Genomic DNA, 13,900 nt, shown 5'->3' on the forward strand with positions numbered 1-13,900 from the left:
CCTTGCTTCCTATCATTTAATAAATCTCTATACCATCTGCCGAGACTCTTTACTGGTTGTTCTTTCACCGTTGGTATGTCTTCACTTACTATCCTGAATTTCACTTCTTCTTGCCTTCCTTTCACGAAAGCCACGCTTCGAGATTTTTTGACTTTGAATTTCATCCTTGCCCATCCTATCAGTTCGTCCAACCGCTCTAACGTTCCCTCTGCTGCTTCTCTACTTTCCGATAATATAGTTACGTCGTCCATAAAAGCCCTTAATGGTGTCTTTGTAACAGCTTTCTCAGTTTGTAGATCTAAGTAACATTTCCATGACTAGCACGAATAAGATGACTGATATCGTGCATCCGGCTGCAATACCTATTTCAAGCCGTTGCCACTCCGTTGTGAACTTTCCTGCTGTAAATCTCATCCTCAGGTTGTCGTAGTACGACGTGAGCATTCATTGAACATCTTTTGGAATCCAAAAGAAGTCCATCGCTGTTTTTATTATTGCGGGCGGAACAGATCCATAAGCATTGGCAAGATCTAGCCAAACAATATACAGGTTTTTCTTCATTTTTTTTGCACAGGTGATGGCTTCCTAGATAGAAAATGCGTGTTCTATGCACCCAGGGATTCCTGCTTTTTGAATCGCTTCATTAACATATCCGTTATGCTGCACGAATCTTATGATTCGTATAGCAATTATTCCAAACATGATTTTCCCGTCTATATTTAGTAGTGAAACCGGTCTAAATTGGCCTAGTGTTTTTGCCTCTTTTTCTTTAGGTAGATAGATACCTTCGGCTATACACCATCGCTCCGCTACATCTTTCTTCTTCCACATTTCTCTTATCAGTGCAAACAGCTGCAAACGTAATTTCGGGCAATATTTATATACCTTGTAGCTCACTCCATCGTTCCCTGGTGCACTTTTTGTTCTTGCTTTTCTGATGAATTCATCCATTTCTTTCCGTTTGATGTCACTCGAATCAAATGGTACTCTTGGTTCAGGTGGTTTCTTCAGTCCGTGCATTTCTGGGAGTACTTCATTTCTGTTGGAGTCGCTGTATGTCTCTTTCAGATGTTGTTCGAGCTCGTCTTTCGTGCAATCCAATTTTCCACTTGTATATGGCATATCTTTCTCGCCTACGCTCTAAGGAATAGAGTCTCAATTTCTTGAGTCTTTAAGTGTGTGCGCGTGCGTGTGTGTGTATGTGTGAGTCTTCATGTTTATGTGTGTCCTTATCCTACGATCGCAGCCTGGCACAGTGTTGCTTTGTTTATGTCTCTATAAAGCAAATTTTAGCTATACGTAGCAGAAGAATAAGGACAGAATACAAATAAATAAATAAACAGATCCAGTTAACCCTACGGAAACGCTTCAAAGCGATGCCCCAGCATGGCCACAATCCAATGAATGAAAAAAATCCAAGATAAAAAGCACAGAACCCATTCTGTAAAGTGGTTGATGTTGGGAATGGTATCTAACCAGGAATAGGGGAACAAAACAGACTTTTTTTGTGCAGTCCTTGGATCCTGTCCGGCATATGCCAGAAAGGAACAGGGATGTATGTATGTTAGATGATGATGACAATGATGACGATGTGAATTACTCTGTTAATGATGAGATTCAAGGAAATGACGAACATTATTGTAAGCAATTTAAAAATTGTTTTATATATGATTACATATATATATATATATATACATAGTGTCTGCGTGTTAAGAAGCTTGCTAACGAACCACATGGTTCCGTGTTCAGTACCACTGCGTGGCACCTTGGGCGTGTGTAACTTAGCGGTTCGACAAAAGAAGTCCGATAGCATAAGTACGAGACTTACCAAGAATATATCGTGGGGTCGATTTGCATCACTAAAGGCGGACCTCCAGCTTGGCTACAGTTAAATGACTGAAATAATTAAAAGAGTAGAGAGTAAAGATTATATATATTTATATATATATTTATATATATGTATGTGTGTGTGTGTGTGTGTGTGTTTGGTAATAGATTAATAAATTGATTACATATTTCTTTTGTTATTTCATCAGAGCTTTCTTCGTCCAACAAATTCCTATATAATGAAGATCTATCTACACTATGTGAAGTCTATATATATATATATATATATATATAGAAAGTTTTGCAAATTTACGAAATTCCTCGCTACCTCTAAGAAAATCTAAATACATACATAATGAAACATTCTTTAATGTTTCAGTCTTTTGACTGCGGCCATCCTGGGGCAACGCCTCAAAGGTTTCTTTTTTTTATGGGAAAATATCAGCCGAATGTCTTGCTCTTTGTAAGTGTTATCATACACCCCCCCACACACACACATATGTATATATATGTAGGCGCAGGAGTGAGTGTGTGCTATATAGCTTGCTTACCATCCACATGTTTCCGGGTTTAGTCCCACTACGTGGCACCTTGGGCAAGTGTCTTCTACCATAGGATCGGGCCGACTAAAGCCTTGAGGCCATCATATCATGAGTATTGTTATCAAGTTCCAACGATGATTTAATCAATTAAATGATGATGATGCTGATTATGATGATGACGATGATTGTTTATCACCACATTGCACTGTTACGTCGCTCTTTATGCACTAAAATTCCAATACATTGTAGTTGGCGAGACGTACAAGGCAGTGGCAGATTGTTAAATTATGTTCTAAATGTTAAGTCAAGTGAAACAGAAACATTCCATTGGTCTTAAAATAGTCACCAATCCTCTTTTCAAACTATTTCACACAACTTTTGCTCTCTCTCTAATAAAAGTTAGCATTATTCAACATTTTGATATTGCTGACGCAAGAAATCACGCACGCACATATACATTCGTAATACATACGTGCATATATACGTGCATACACACATATATACATACATGAAGCCACAGAATGGTAGATGTAGTAGACATCCATAAGAAGGAGTACACGAGGAATGTCCCAGTGAAAGCACTAATAAAAGGTAAACATAATAGACCGGACACTTCAGAGACAGAGAAGAGTATACGTGTACAGGTGTGAAACTCAACTGAGCAGCGCATCTTAGCATAAAACTAAAGCTCAGCGAAAACGAAAATACCTACATTAAACTATTGTGATATGCAATTATGGGGGCATTGAGATAAGTAACACACAGCCTAATCTTTAGAAATTGGCTTCTTATAACCAGAAAGGAGAAAGCGGTTTCGAAAATTTTGAATATATATATATACATATTACTAGCATAGGCACCCGGTGTTCCCTTATATACTGGAAGAAAAACGCAAAATATTTTGTATAGAAATTTGTTATTTTTAATTCAATTTATTCTTCAGTTGGAAAATCAGGTATGAATTCATAATCTAAAAACAGGAAATAATAATAATAATAATAATAATAATAATAATAATAATAATAATAATAATGATAGTAATAAAAGCAAATTTTAAAAATTATCACTTTTATAACGTGAGGTAAATTCTATCGCATATGTTGAAGGAAATTATGTAACAGCTTCTGTGTGAACAGCATTCTTTGTTTTCCGGTTTGGAGCAATGACAAATAAGTCTTGCAAACTACCAAACTTGGAGCAATTAACATAAAGTTGACCATGAGAAAAGCAAGGCTCAATTAAGAGCAAGCCAGTAGATTTTAAAGTCTGACTTGGAGCTTTTTAATAAACATTGCAAAGCAAATTTGCACTGGGAATTGTGTTCGTTTGAACTCAAATGGCATGTCTGTTGGTTTGATTGGAATCCTTGAAATGAAAATCTTTTCCATTGAGGCACATCGAGTGATGATAGTAGCTTCAATCAAATTAGGTGTTAATGCCTTCGCAATCAACCTTGTCCCATTGCATAATTTAGGAGGATCTAAATTACTTAGAAACACTACTATGATTCCTATCTTCAGAAAAAGTTTATGAAGAGTTCCAGGTGACTCAAGAGATTTAAGGATCTCTGTTGTGTAATTTGGGCAGCTTGATTTTCATCAGGCACTGAATCAATTGATTTATACACCTTAATAACTGTTGGAATCTTATTCAATAATTCATAGTTAATCCTTATTAGTGTCTCATCTTTTGGAGCATGAATTGCCCTTTCACACAACCATTTATGTGAATTATAATTATTATTTAAGATTGGAAATACCCTGTTCTTCAGTTCATCTGGGAAATTCACCAAGATAGTAATATGAGCCAAATTGTACTTTCCCATTTCCTACTTCGAGGAGCCATATTGTAAACTGTTCTGCAAACTGGTCTCCATGTAATAACGCTCGCACGATATTACAAAAGTAGAATTCCAAGGGTGTGAAGAATTAATACATGATTATATTTCATCAGATCTTGTTAATCTCGACATGACTGGCAATGTCTCTCTGAAGTCTCCTGATAAAACTAATATAACTCTTCCCATAGATTCATTGTTACCTCATGTCCTGCAAGGCCCTAATCAAGAGTTTATATTACACATCTATGGGACATAGTGCATTCATCCCAAATGACCCGGTGACTTTGGCGCAACGCTTCTGAACCTAAAACTTTGCTTATGTTATAAATTGGTCATTTGTGATCAGGTTTTGCGGTAATTTAAAAGCGAAATGAGCTGTTCGTTCTCCTGGCAGCAATACTAGATGAAGCTATAACAACTACAATTCATTTTGTTGCCTTACTTTGGAGAGAAGCAATGTTGTTACAAATGTTTTACCTGTGGCACTAGGAGCATCAATAAAGAAAATTCCTCCCCTTTTTTTCCCTGACTGACGAAATAATTTTATCGTATGCACAACGAGGAGAAATTTAGGTTCATGTTCATCAACAACTGCAGCTAACTCTGTTATGTCATAATTTGCCTAGCTTGCTATGTTCTTTTTAAGTTAAAACATATTCTTACGAGTTTTTGTCTCCCCTGGCCAAAATTTGATCTTCAATTTGAACCAGTGACTCATTAAAAGTTGTTTCAGAGAACTGAATATTGATATCTGAGTTTGCTTGTTGAACTGCACACTTTAGGTTTTCAGTCATGGCCTCACGATACTTCATCTAAAACTGTAGGGGGACTGCCAAGTTGACACACGTTCAGAATAGTTGCAAAATGCGGTTGTTATTACAATGCATTGTTGTGCCATTCAAACCATATTAATTTTTACAAACAATACACAATGCTTCAAGCGAAATACAATACTCTCCTATCTCTACGTCTGGGCCAGGCCGAGTTGGCAACCGTTGGGAAGTATGATTAAATTTCAAGTTATTATAGTCCATTGTTGTGCCATTCAAAACATATATATATATACATATATGCATATATATATATATACATATATGCATATATATTCATGTGTGTCTCTGTGTTTGTTTCCCCATCATCGCTTCACAACAGATATTGGTGTGTTTTCGTAACCTAGCGGTTCGGCAAAAGAGAGCGATAGAATAAGTACTAGTCCTACAAGGAATAAGACTTACAGTCAGTTTCTTTGACCAAAACTCCTTAAGGCGGTACCCCAGCATGGCCACAGAAAATAACTGAACCAAATAAAAGAATAAAAGAAATACATGAAGACAGACTCATTGCTGTTGGAAAAAGTAACTTGGGTAAACATAAATGCACTTAAAGAGGAGAGAAGTCATAGCAGTGTGAAAACTGCGATGCATCATTTCTTAGAAATAGTACGTATGTAATCACACAAGAGAAAAGCCTCATCATTTTGTTATGTGTCTCTCTCAAAATAGCGTTCTGTCTGTGATAAATCATTCTCTGTAAGAAGTCATTTAAATAAGCATAAATTCATTCATCGGAGAGCGAAATCATACCATTGTGATATCTGTGACAAATCGTTCTTTAGAAGCTGTGGCCTAAGTAAACACAAGTGCACTCATACAGGGGAAAGGGTATGTCGATGTAAAATTTGTGGTAAATCATTCTAGCAAATGACTAATTTAACTATTCTTAAAGGCATTCATACAGGAGACCATATCACTATGACGTTTGTGGTAAATCGTTGTCATCGAGTAGTAAAATAGCTATGCATATCTATACAGGCTCAGGAGTGGCTGTGTAGTAAGTAGCTTGCTTGCCAACCACATGGTTCTGGGTTCAGTCCCACTGCGTGGCACCTTGGCCAAGTGTCTTCTACTATGGCTTCGGGCCGACCAAAGCCTTGTGAGTGGATTTGGTAGACGGAAACTGAAAGAAGCCTGTCGTATATATATATATATATATATATATATATATATGTGTGTGTGTGTGTGTGTGTGTGTGTGTGTGTGTGTGTGTGTGTGTTTGTATGTCTGTGTTTATCCACCCAACATCGCTTGACAACCGATGCTGGTGTGTTTATGTCTGTCACCTAGCGGTTCGGCAAAAGAGACCGATAGAATAAGTACTGGGCTTACAAAGAATAAGTCCCGGGGCCGAGTTGCTCGATTAAAGGCGGTGCTCCAACATGGCCGCAGTCAAATGACTGAAACAAGTAAAAGAGTAAAGAGAGAGTAAACATATTCACACACGAGGAAAAAACATATCACTATTATGTCTGCCGTAAATCATTTTCTCAAATGGTTCCTCAACTAAACACAAACATTCCTGCAGAAAAGAAGACGTGCTATTGATATCGTGGAATATCATTAAAAATAACAATTAACTATACTTGTATCTATTTATACAGATGAGTTACTGTATCAATGTAAATTATCATTTGATGAAAGAAATGTTATCCAGACAGGAAAGAAGATATAACTGTGGGTCAAACAAACGCTGTACACTTTATTTCATATAAACATATAGATATTTACATTGGTAACATTGCTTCCCATTGTGGTATTTTCAATTGGAAATTGTTCTTTCATAATGTTCATAAACATTCCATCTAAGATATGTCCTAGGTGAAGAAAAGTCATTATTGATATGTTCATCATTGTGTGTAAAGGGACGAGAAAGGTTTTTCCATGTATCAGTGATAACATTATGGTTATTATACTGGTAATATAAAAATACGCAAACTATAAAAGAAAATGTTTCCTCACATTATCATATATTATACAAACATACGTATCATGAATGATACACGTTTTTTCATGTATCTATGTATATTCTGTAATAATATTTACTGTATGTGTCCCATCATATTGGTGATCGTGTTGTTAGTCAAATCTATATATTCATATGATTATACCTTCCTTCCTAATTACATTTAGTGCCATCCTCCAGAGTCTTCATTTAAAAGGAAAAACATTTTACTTATAATAACGTTTTCTTTTGTATTAAATAAGCAGTATTATTTAATTTAAATATTTCGCTCCAGATATATTCTTTTATTCACAAATGCAATAAGGTATCGTGGGTATGGGTGTAAGTGAAAGGAAATAAAATAAATGATACTTTAACCTGAGAAAATCTGAATAAGTTGTTTCATTAATTATGCTCCTATGTGTATTTTAATTTAAGCAATAGTTATTAATGAAAGAAAATATATATTGATCCCTTTTAATTACTGGGTCTCTTATGCTAAAAAGGATTATATTTTTGGAAGGGACAGTATGAATATAATAAGTTGTGAAGCCTGCAGAATTTCCGATAGGTTTTGCTATTTTATATAATTTTGCCATTTCTTTCAGCTGAGCCAAGCATGATTTGATGGGTGGTAAGGGGGATTTTATTTGCTGATCTTTATATGACCTTCATGTTTTTATTCATATAATCCGAAATAAGTGATTTATTTTGTGGATTATCCTCGTTATTATTCTCATCAATGTCTTTTCTGTCAATTTACAGACGTTTGTTTTAACGTTTCTATTTATGTGTTCATTTCTGCTGTTCCATCACCAGAGCCTGAAAACACAAAGAGAAAACTTATATAAAATATTTATTTTCAAAGTAAAATATCCCTAGCCCTTATATTTTTTATGTAACCCCAGTTGTCATCCACTGTTTTCCCATACGTTAAGATATTATTACATGGATGAATCATGGATGACCAACACAATTTATATTGAAAACATTAATTACAGAAACTAATGGCGAGAATTTAATTATCAGGACTATGTCGTAAAATATTGGCAATATTGGTTCAGGAATATCTTCCAGAACAACTGGACAACTTGAGAGGGAAAATATGAGAGACTTCTTAGTTCTATTGTGTGGATGTATGCTTTACGTAGATCCATCTGTGGCCGTGTGTTACATGGTCCTATTTATGTTTGTGTTTAGACTTCACATTGATCCGTAGTAATATGTAAAGTTTACATAAGTCTATCTTTGCCACTGTGTAAATTTCACAAGGATCTCTCTGTGGCGGCATATAGATTTCACAACGATCTCTCAATCCATCTAACTCACTTCACTGTCTCTCCCCCTCTTCTTTTCTCTGTCTTTGTCTCGCAACGGTTACAACGAAAAGAGTCCCAGTTGATTCGATCAACGGAAAAGACTGCTCGTGAAACTAACGCACGGATGGGTGAGCACTGCAAAGGCAAACGTAACCTGAACGTAGTTATCAAGGCGATTCAGTATGACACAGATGTGGCAAGGCTGGCCCCTTTGAAATGCAGGTACAACTCACTTATGCCAGCTGATTGGACTGGGGCAGCATGAAATATAGTGTCTTGCTCAATATCAAAATGCACCGTTAGAGATCGAGCTCAGGACTTTACGATCGTAGCTGAATGCCCTAACTCCGAAGCTACGCGCCTTCTTACGTCTCTTTATGTATGTATATATATATAGATATATGTACCTATATACCTATATATTTGTGTATACATACTTATATATATACATACGTACATACATACATGCACACATGCGTACGTACATACATAAGTAAATAAATACATGCATATATGCAGATGATGATGATGATGACAAGAATGCAGTTGGTATTTATTACGATGTCTCTCCAGTCCTAAGAGCGATGACGTTGACATTGGTTGTATTGGTAGAAGTGGTGTTTGTGATTAGACCCATTACAACATATTGACCCTGGTTGTGGGAGTAGTAGTAAGAATAAGAAAGATCAAATTGCACTTACTTTTATAGGTTCTTAAAACTTTACTGGCTTTCTCTTTCTTTTGTTTACATATACACGAGCAGATGATGTCTCTGGTATCTTTCTTGTATATACAGTAGAATAAGAAGATAAACGTTCCTTGAAAGGCACTGAAGGTAACGAAAAGAATCTGAAACACTTCTGCTGCTTCCCCAACAGCGAAGAATGCAAAGACCCAAGATAATCCGAACAGGAAAAACAAACCAAATATTCCAAGAAAACGTAGTCTTCTGGTTTCGTGTTGAAGCAGCTTGTTATTTTGCATTGCGATAAGACGCAAGATAACGAGAAAAAACATGATAACGTTGAAGATGAGAATAGTCCCGACGGGAGCCAGGAAAGCAGCATAGAATGGTATCTCCGACAACCAACAACTACAAATAAATGTAAAATCAATTGAGGAAGAAAATTTATCAAATGTTCAGTCAATAAATAGAGGAGTCGCCGAGGAATTAAAGGGAAGTGATTTTGAGCCAAAATAAAAGGAAAGGAAAAGCTCAAACTTTCAGGGAGTCACATAGTCATGTACATTCATTAAGGTATTCTAATCGAATATTTCGATATTCAGACACTTTAAAACACCACCATCATTCATTTTGTATATATATATATATATATATATATATATGTATGTATGTATACGTATATATATATATATAATATATGTGTATATATATATATATGTATATATGTATGTATGTATGTATGTGTGTATGTATATATATTACATTTCTTTATGGTAACGCTTTTAATATGCAAATACAGCTCCTATTATATTATCCCAGCCACCGTCTAATAATACTGACTAGTAAGCTAGGTTTACGGTTTTGCATCAAGTTATACCGATGCATAATAATAATAAGAATAATCCTAGGATGGAAGTTATGACTATTTAATGCACTTAATATTCATACTGGTAAAAAGAAAAGACAACCCTCTATGGTTTACCTATTAATGTTGTATCACTTGAAGAAATGAATCAATGGTTCTTATAAACTGGATGCCCACGGGTACTACGGACTACGCTGTAATCATTCCAGAAATACGGATTATATTAAATGTTTACAAATTCCATCCTAGTTTATTATTACTCTTATTATTCTTAATATTATCATTATTATTATTATTATTATTATTATTGTTGTTGTTATTATTATTATTATTATATTTGAATATATATACATATGTATGCATATGCATGTATATATGCATACTTATATGTGTTTCTTTACTACCCACAAGGGGCCACACACAGAGGGGACAAACAAGGACAGACAAACGGATCAAGTCGATTACATCGACCCCAGTGTGTAACTGGTACTTATTTAATCGACCCCGAAAGGATGAAAGGCAAAGTCGACCTCGGCGGAATTTGAACTCAGAACGTAGCGGCAGACGAAATACGGCTACGCATTTCGCCCAGCGTGCTAACGTTTCTTCCAGCTCGCCGCCTTATATGCATACATATATGTGTGCATGTGTCTGTGTGTGTGTTAGTACACATGCTCGGTACACAGCAATATTTGTTTGCTTCGCGATGCCATGTTTAGCCGAAACACAAGAATTAAGAAACCGGAAGGAGTTAGTTGCTCTCTGCAGCCTGAAAGATATTTCATCATCCAGGGGCCAAGAACGGCTGAGTGTGCTGCCCAGGTAGACGAACTTGTCTACCACTTTCACAATTGTTCCTTCAACCAAGATAGAATGTAATGATCCTTGAACGCTTTCACCAGAGATGTCTCAGGCACATACTGAATGTTGGCTGGACCTTAAAAACTCCATACACACAGGTCCTGAGGACAAATGGTATCTTGAATGGCGATGATGCATAAGCACCAGTTACATTGGACTGAGCATCTTATTAGAGTGAAGGATAGCAGGATCCCTAAACAGATGCTATATGGGGAACTTGCGAATGGAAAGAGACCCCGGCAGTAACTGAGGCTGCGATTTAAAGACTGTGTCATGTTCTCATTAAAGGCCTGTAGTATGCAGGAGACTGACTGGGAGAACAATGCCTGTCATCTCCAAAGATGGAGGAAGCATGTTAAGGAGGGGTCGAAACTTTTGAGACAGCACAGATTCTGCATTAAGCACTTTAGCGTGCTGATCGAAAGTGCACTGCTGTGTAGTGAATGGGGAAAGTTTGTTCTGCTACGTTTGCTGTCGTGTATGCTTGTCAAGAGTGCTCATTAGCCACAAACGGAGCCTCAAATGCAAATTATAAGTTAGTCCTAGGTCGTATAATGTTCCTGAAGGTCAGAAATGGTCTTTTTTAGCTCAGGAGTGGAGGGCCATCAAGTATATATCTAAACACACACACACACACACACACACACACACACACACAAATATACGTGTGTGTATGTGTAGGTAGTATCTATGTGTATGTGCGTGTGTGTGTATGCATTTTAGTATATGTTACCCCTATCATCAATGGAGATCTTGCTTTAGCTTGATGCTAATGTATCCACCATTCTTCGTTGTTCAGATCATAAATAAATCTTGCAAATTATTAGTTGTGGAGAGCAGAGAAAATTTGGTGAATAAAACGTATAAATACTTACACTTGTGCGTGTTCAATTCTAATGTAATTGTTTGTGTAGTTAATTGCCAGAGTAATTGTGACAATGACAGCTGGAAGACCTGACAAGGACATTTACAGAAAGGAAGAAACATATGTAGATATTAGTCAATATTTAAACTCATAAATAAGTAACATTTAAATCGATTTAGTTGACCATGTTTTATTTAGAGAAAAATGTCTACTTCAAAAGATATCAATATTTATTTTGATGTACCCAGGTCACTTTTTACAATTTACTCCTTTGGTTTTTATTAGTAAGTACGACTGGTGTATATCTTCGATTCTATCAACGATATGTTTTACTGGGAAACAAAACTTAAAATTACTGCAATTTCTGGTTAATCAAATAAAAACAACAAAAAGTCGTGCTCATGAACCTCTTCTTAAATTAGTTGTTGCCTCAGGTGAAAGTACAAAATGAATAACTCTTAGCTTTTTTTTCTAGAGATGAGATTAGACTGAAACTCTTTGCGGGAAAATGAAAGTAATCTTATGTTGCCCTAATGGCCAACCTGAGAATCTATTTCTTTATAATCTAGATTTAACTTAAAAATATGACATCTTGTTTCAGCTACTTACCCCATGACAAAATTGAACTCTTCAGGATAAAATGTGACTGGTATGTTTTAAATACAATTACGCTAACAAGGCAAACGTGACATGCTTCGACAGCCATCCACATGAGAGATGCCAGCAGGAAGTAGTGTAACAGAGCAGCCACTGCCTACAATAACAATAACATCAACAACAACAATTTCTAACATATACATATATCACCTCAAATACAAATTGTTTTACAGGGATGGGATATAATTAGTAGACATCAGTTATTGATTGATATTTTATATTACTGCCCCAGAAGGAGGAAAATTAAAATTGAAATTTCGAAACAAAACATAAAGAGACGTATTACAATAGAGAAATGAATTTTTGTTTGACGCACTCGCCAATCGACCACCTTAGCCATGTGTAATAATAATAATAATAATAATAATAATAATAATGATAATAATAATAATAATAAAAATGATAATAATGATAATAATGATAATAATAATAATAATAATAATAATAATAATAACAATGCCCGGAGATAAATCTATCAACAAAAAAAAATACAGACGAATACAGATCTGCTAGCCTTAAGAAGCTGCGCTACCAACAACGTTTACGTGCAGAGAATCCTAAACTGACAGATCCGTCTCTTAATGTTAGAATCGAAGCTCGTCATGCTCCAACGTCAACAAAACAAACTACAATCTGCGATGGTCGGCGAGCGGATTACAAAAGACCACGTACCCGAAAATTGAACCAAAGTCTGATTGAAAAATCAGCTACTGGATCAAATCTTCCCGACACACAGGAGCTGAACGTACCCCACAACTGGAATATTCCAACAGATGGCAATCCATGCTCGTCACCAAACACTCAAAAGAAACAGAAGATAAAATGGACTAGGGAAGATAATAAAGAAGTTCTTGCGGCCTTCTACCATGCCATATATTTCCCCACAGATAAATCTACATAAACTGGAGACAGAAACACCTTGAAGTAAGACCCTACATAGACAGTAACAAACTTGCCAACGTCAGAAGGAACATTATAAAAAAAATTACTGACTGAAGTAGAGATTGATCAAGTTAGACAAGCAGTAACGGATAGAATGAACGAAGCTGCAGTTAAAGAAGATAATACAGAGGAAATAAGTATAGACCAGCCCAGAGCTGATAAAACCGAAGTAAGGATTGAAAGAGTTAGTATAAGTGATAGGCAAAGTGAAATACTCTTTGAACCCAAAATAAACACTAAGACAGATGAACATCAAATAGATGAAGAAAGTCACACAAATATTGACCCAACAGAACTACATGAGCTAAAAAGTCAAATCATGATTGAATGGCCGAAAACTAAAGAAACCAGCATGGATGAACGTGATACACTCCCTAAAATCCGCAACTCTAACCAAAACATGAAAGTAACTGGTAAAACCCGGCTTGCATTTAAGGATATAATTTCAGCTAATGATGTTGATATCACAGATCTCAACCACCTATACTATGCATCCGCGAAAATCTCAACGATCCTATGTGGTGAAAAGATTAGAAAACGGCAACGTTCCCACAAAAAGCCTTCTTGGCAAGAGCGTTTGCAACAACAAATTAAACTATTTAGATCTGACATTGAATATTTGAAAAATCTTAAGGTTCATAAGACTACCAAACCTACAAAAACCCAAAATCTAATGAAAAAATATAATATAAAAACTATACGTGATATTGATGCCACCA

General features: G+C 35.9%; 1 protein-coding gene across 3 annotated transcripts in view; it reads right to left on the reverse strand.

Annotated features, from left to right (window-relative positions):
* Nucleotides 1-7,141: 7,141 nt before the first annotated feature.
* The window catches only part of LOC115214957 (adhesion G-protein coupled receptor G2-like), a 9,702-nt gene continuing 2,943 nt past the window's right edge, over nt 7,142-13,900 (reverse strand). Inside the window, exons 2-6 of one of the 3 annotated variants that reach the window (XM_036505452.1) lie at nt 12,283-12,336; nt 12,192-12,252; nt 11,593-11,671; nt 9,007-9,399; nt 7,142-7,814 (exon numbers count right to left, since the gene is read on the reverse strand). In XM_036505452.1, the coding sequence (XP_036361345.1) occupies nt 7,775-7,814; nt 9,007-9,399; nt 11,593-11,671; nt 12,192-12,252; nt 12,283-12,336 (627 nt within the window). In that variant the 3' untranslated portion in view covers nt 7,142-7,774. Of the gene's footprint in view, nt 7,815-9,006; nt 9,400-11,592; nt 11,672-12,191; nt 12,337-13,900 lie in introns of all 3 variants that reach the window. The other 2 variants (XM_029784053.2, XM_036505451.1) reach the window with 2 other exon arrangements.

This window comes from Octopus sinensis, linkage group LG8 (assembly GCF_006345805.1).
Source record: "Octopus sinensis linkage group LG8, ASM634580v1, whole genome shotgun sequence".
NCBI classification, from domain to species: Eukaryota; Metazoa; Mollusca; class Cephalopoda; order Octopoda; family Octopodidae; genus Octopus; species Octopus sinensis.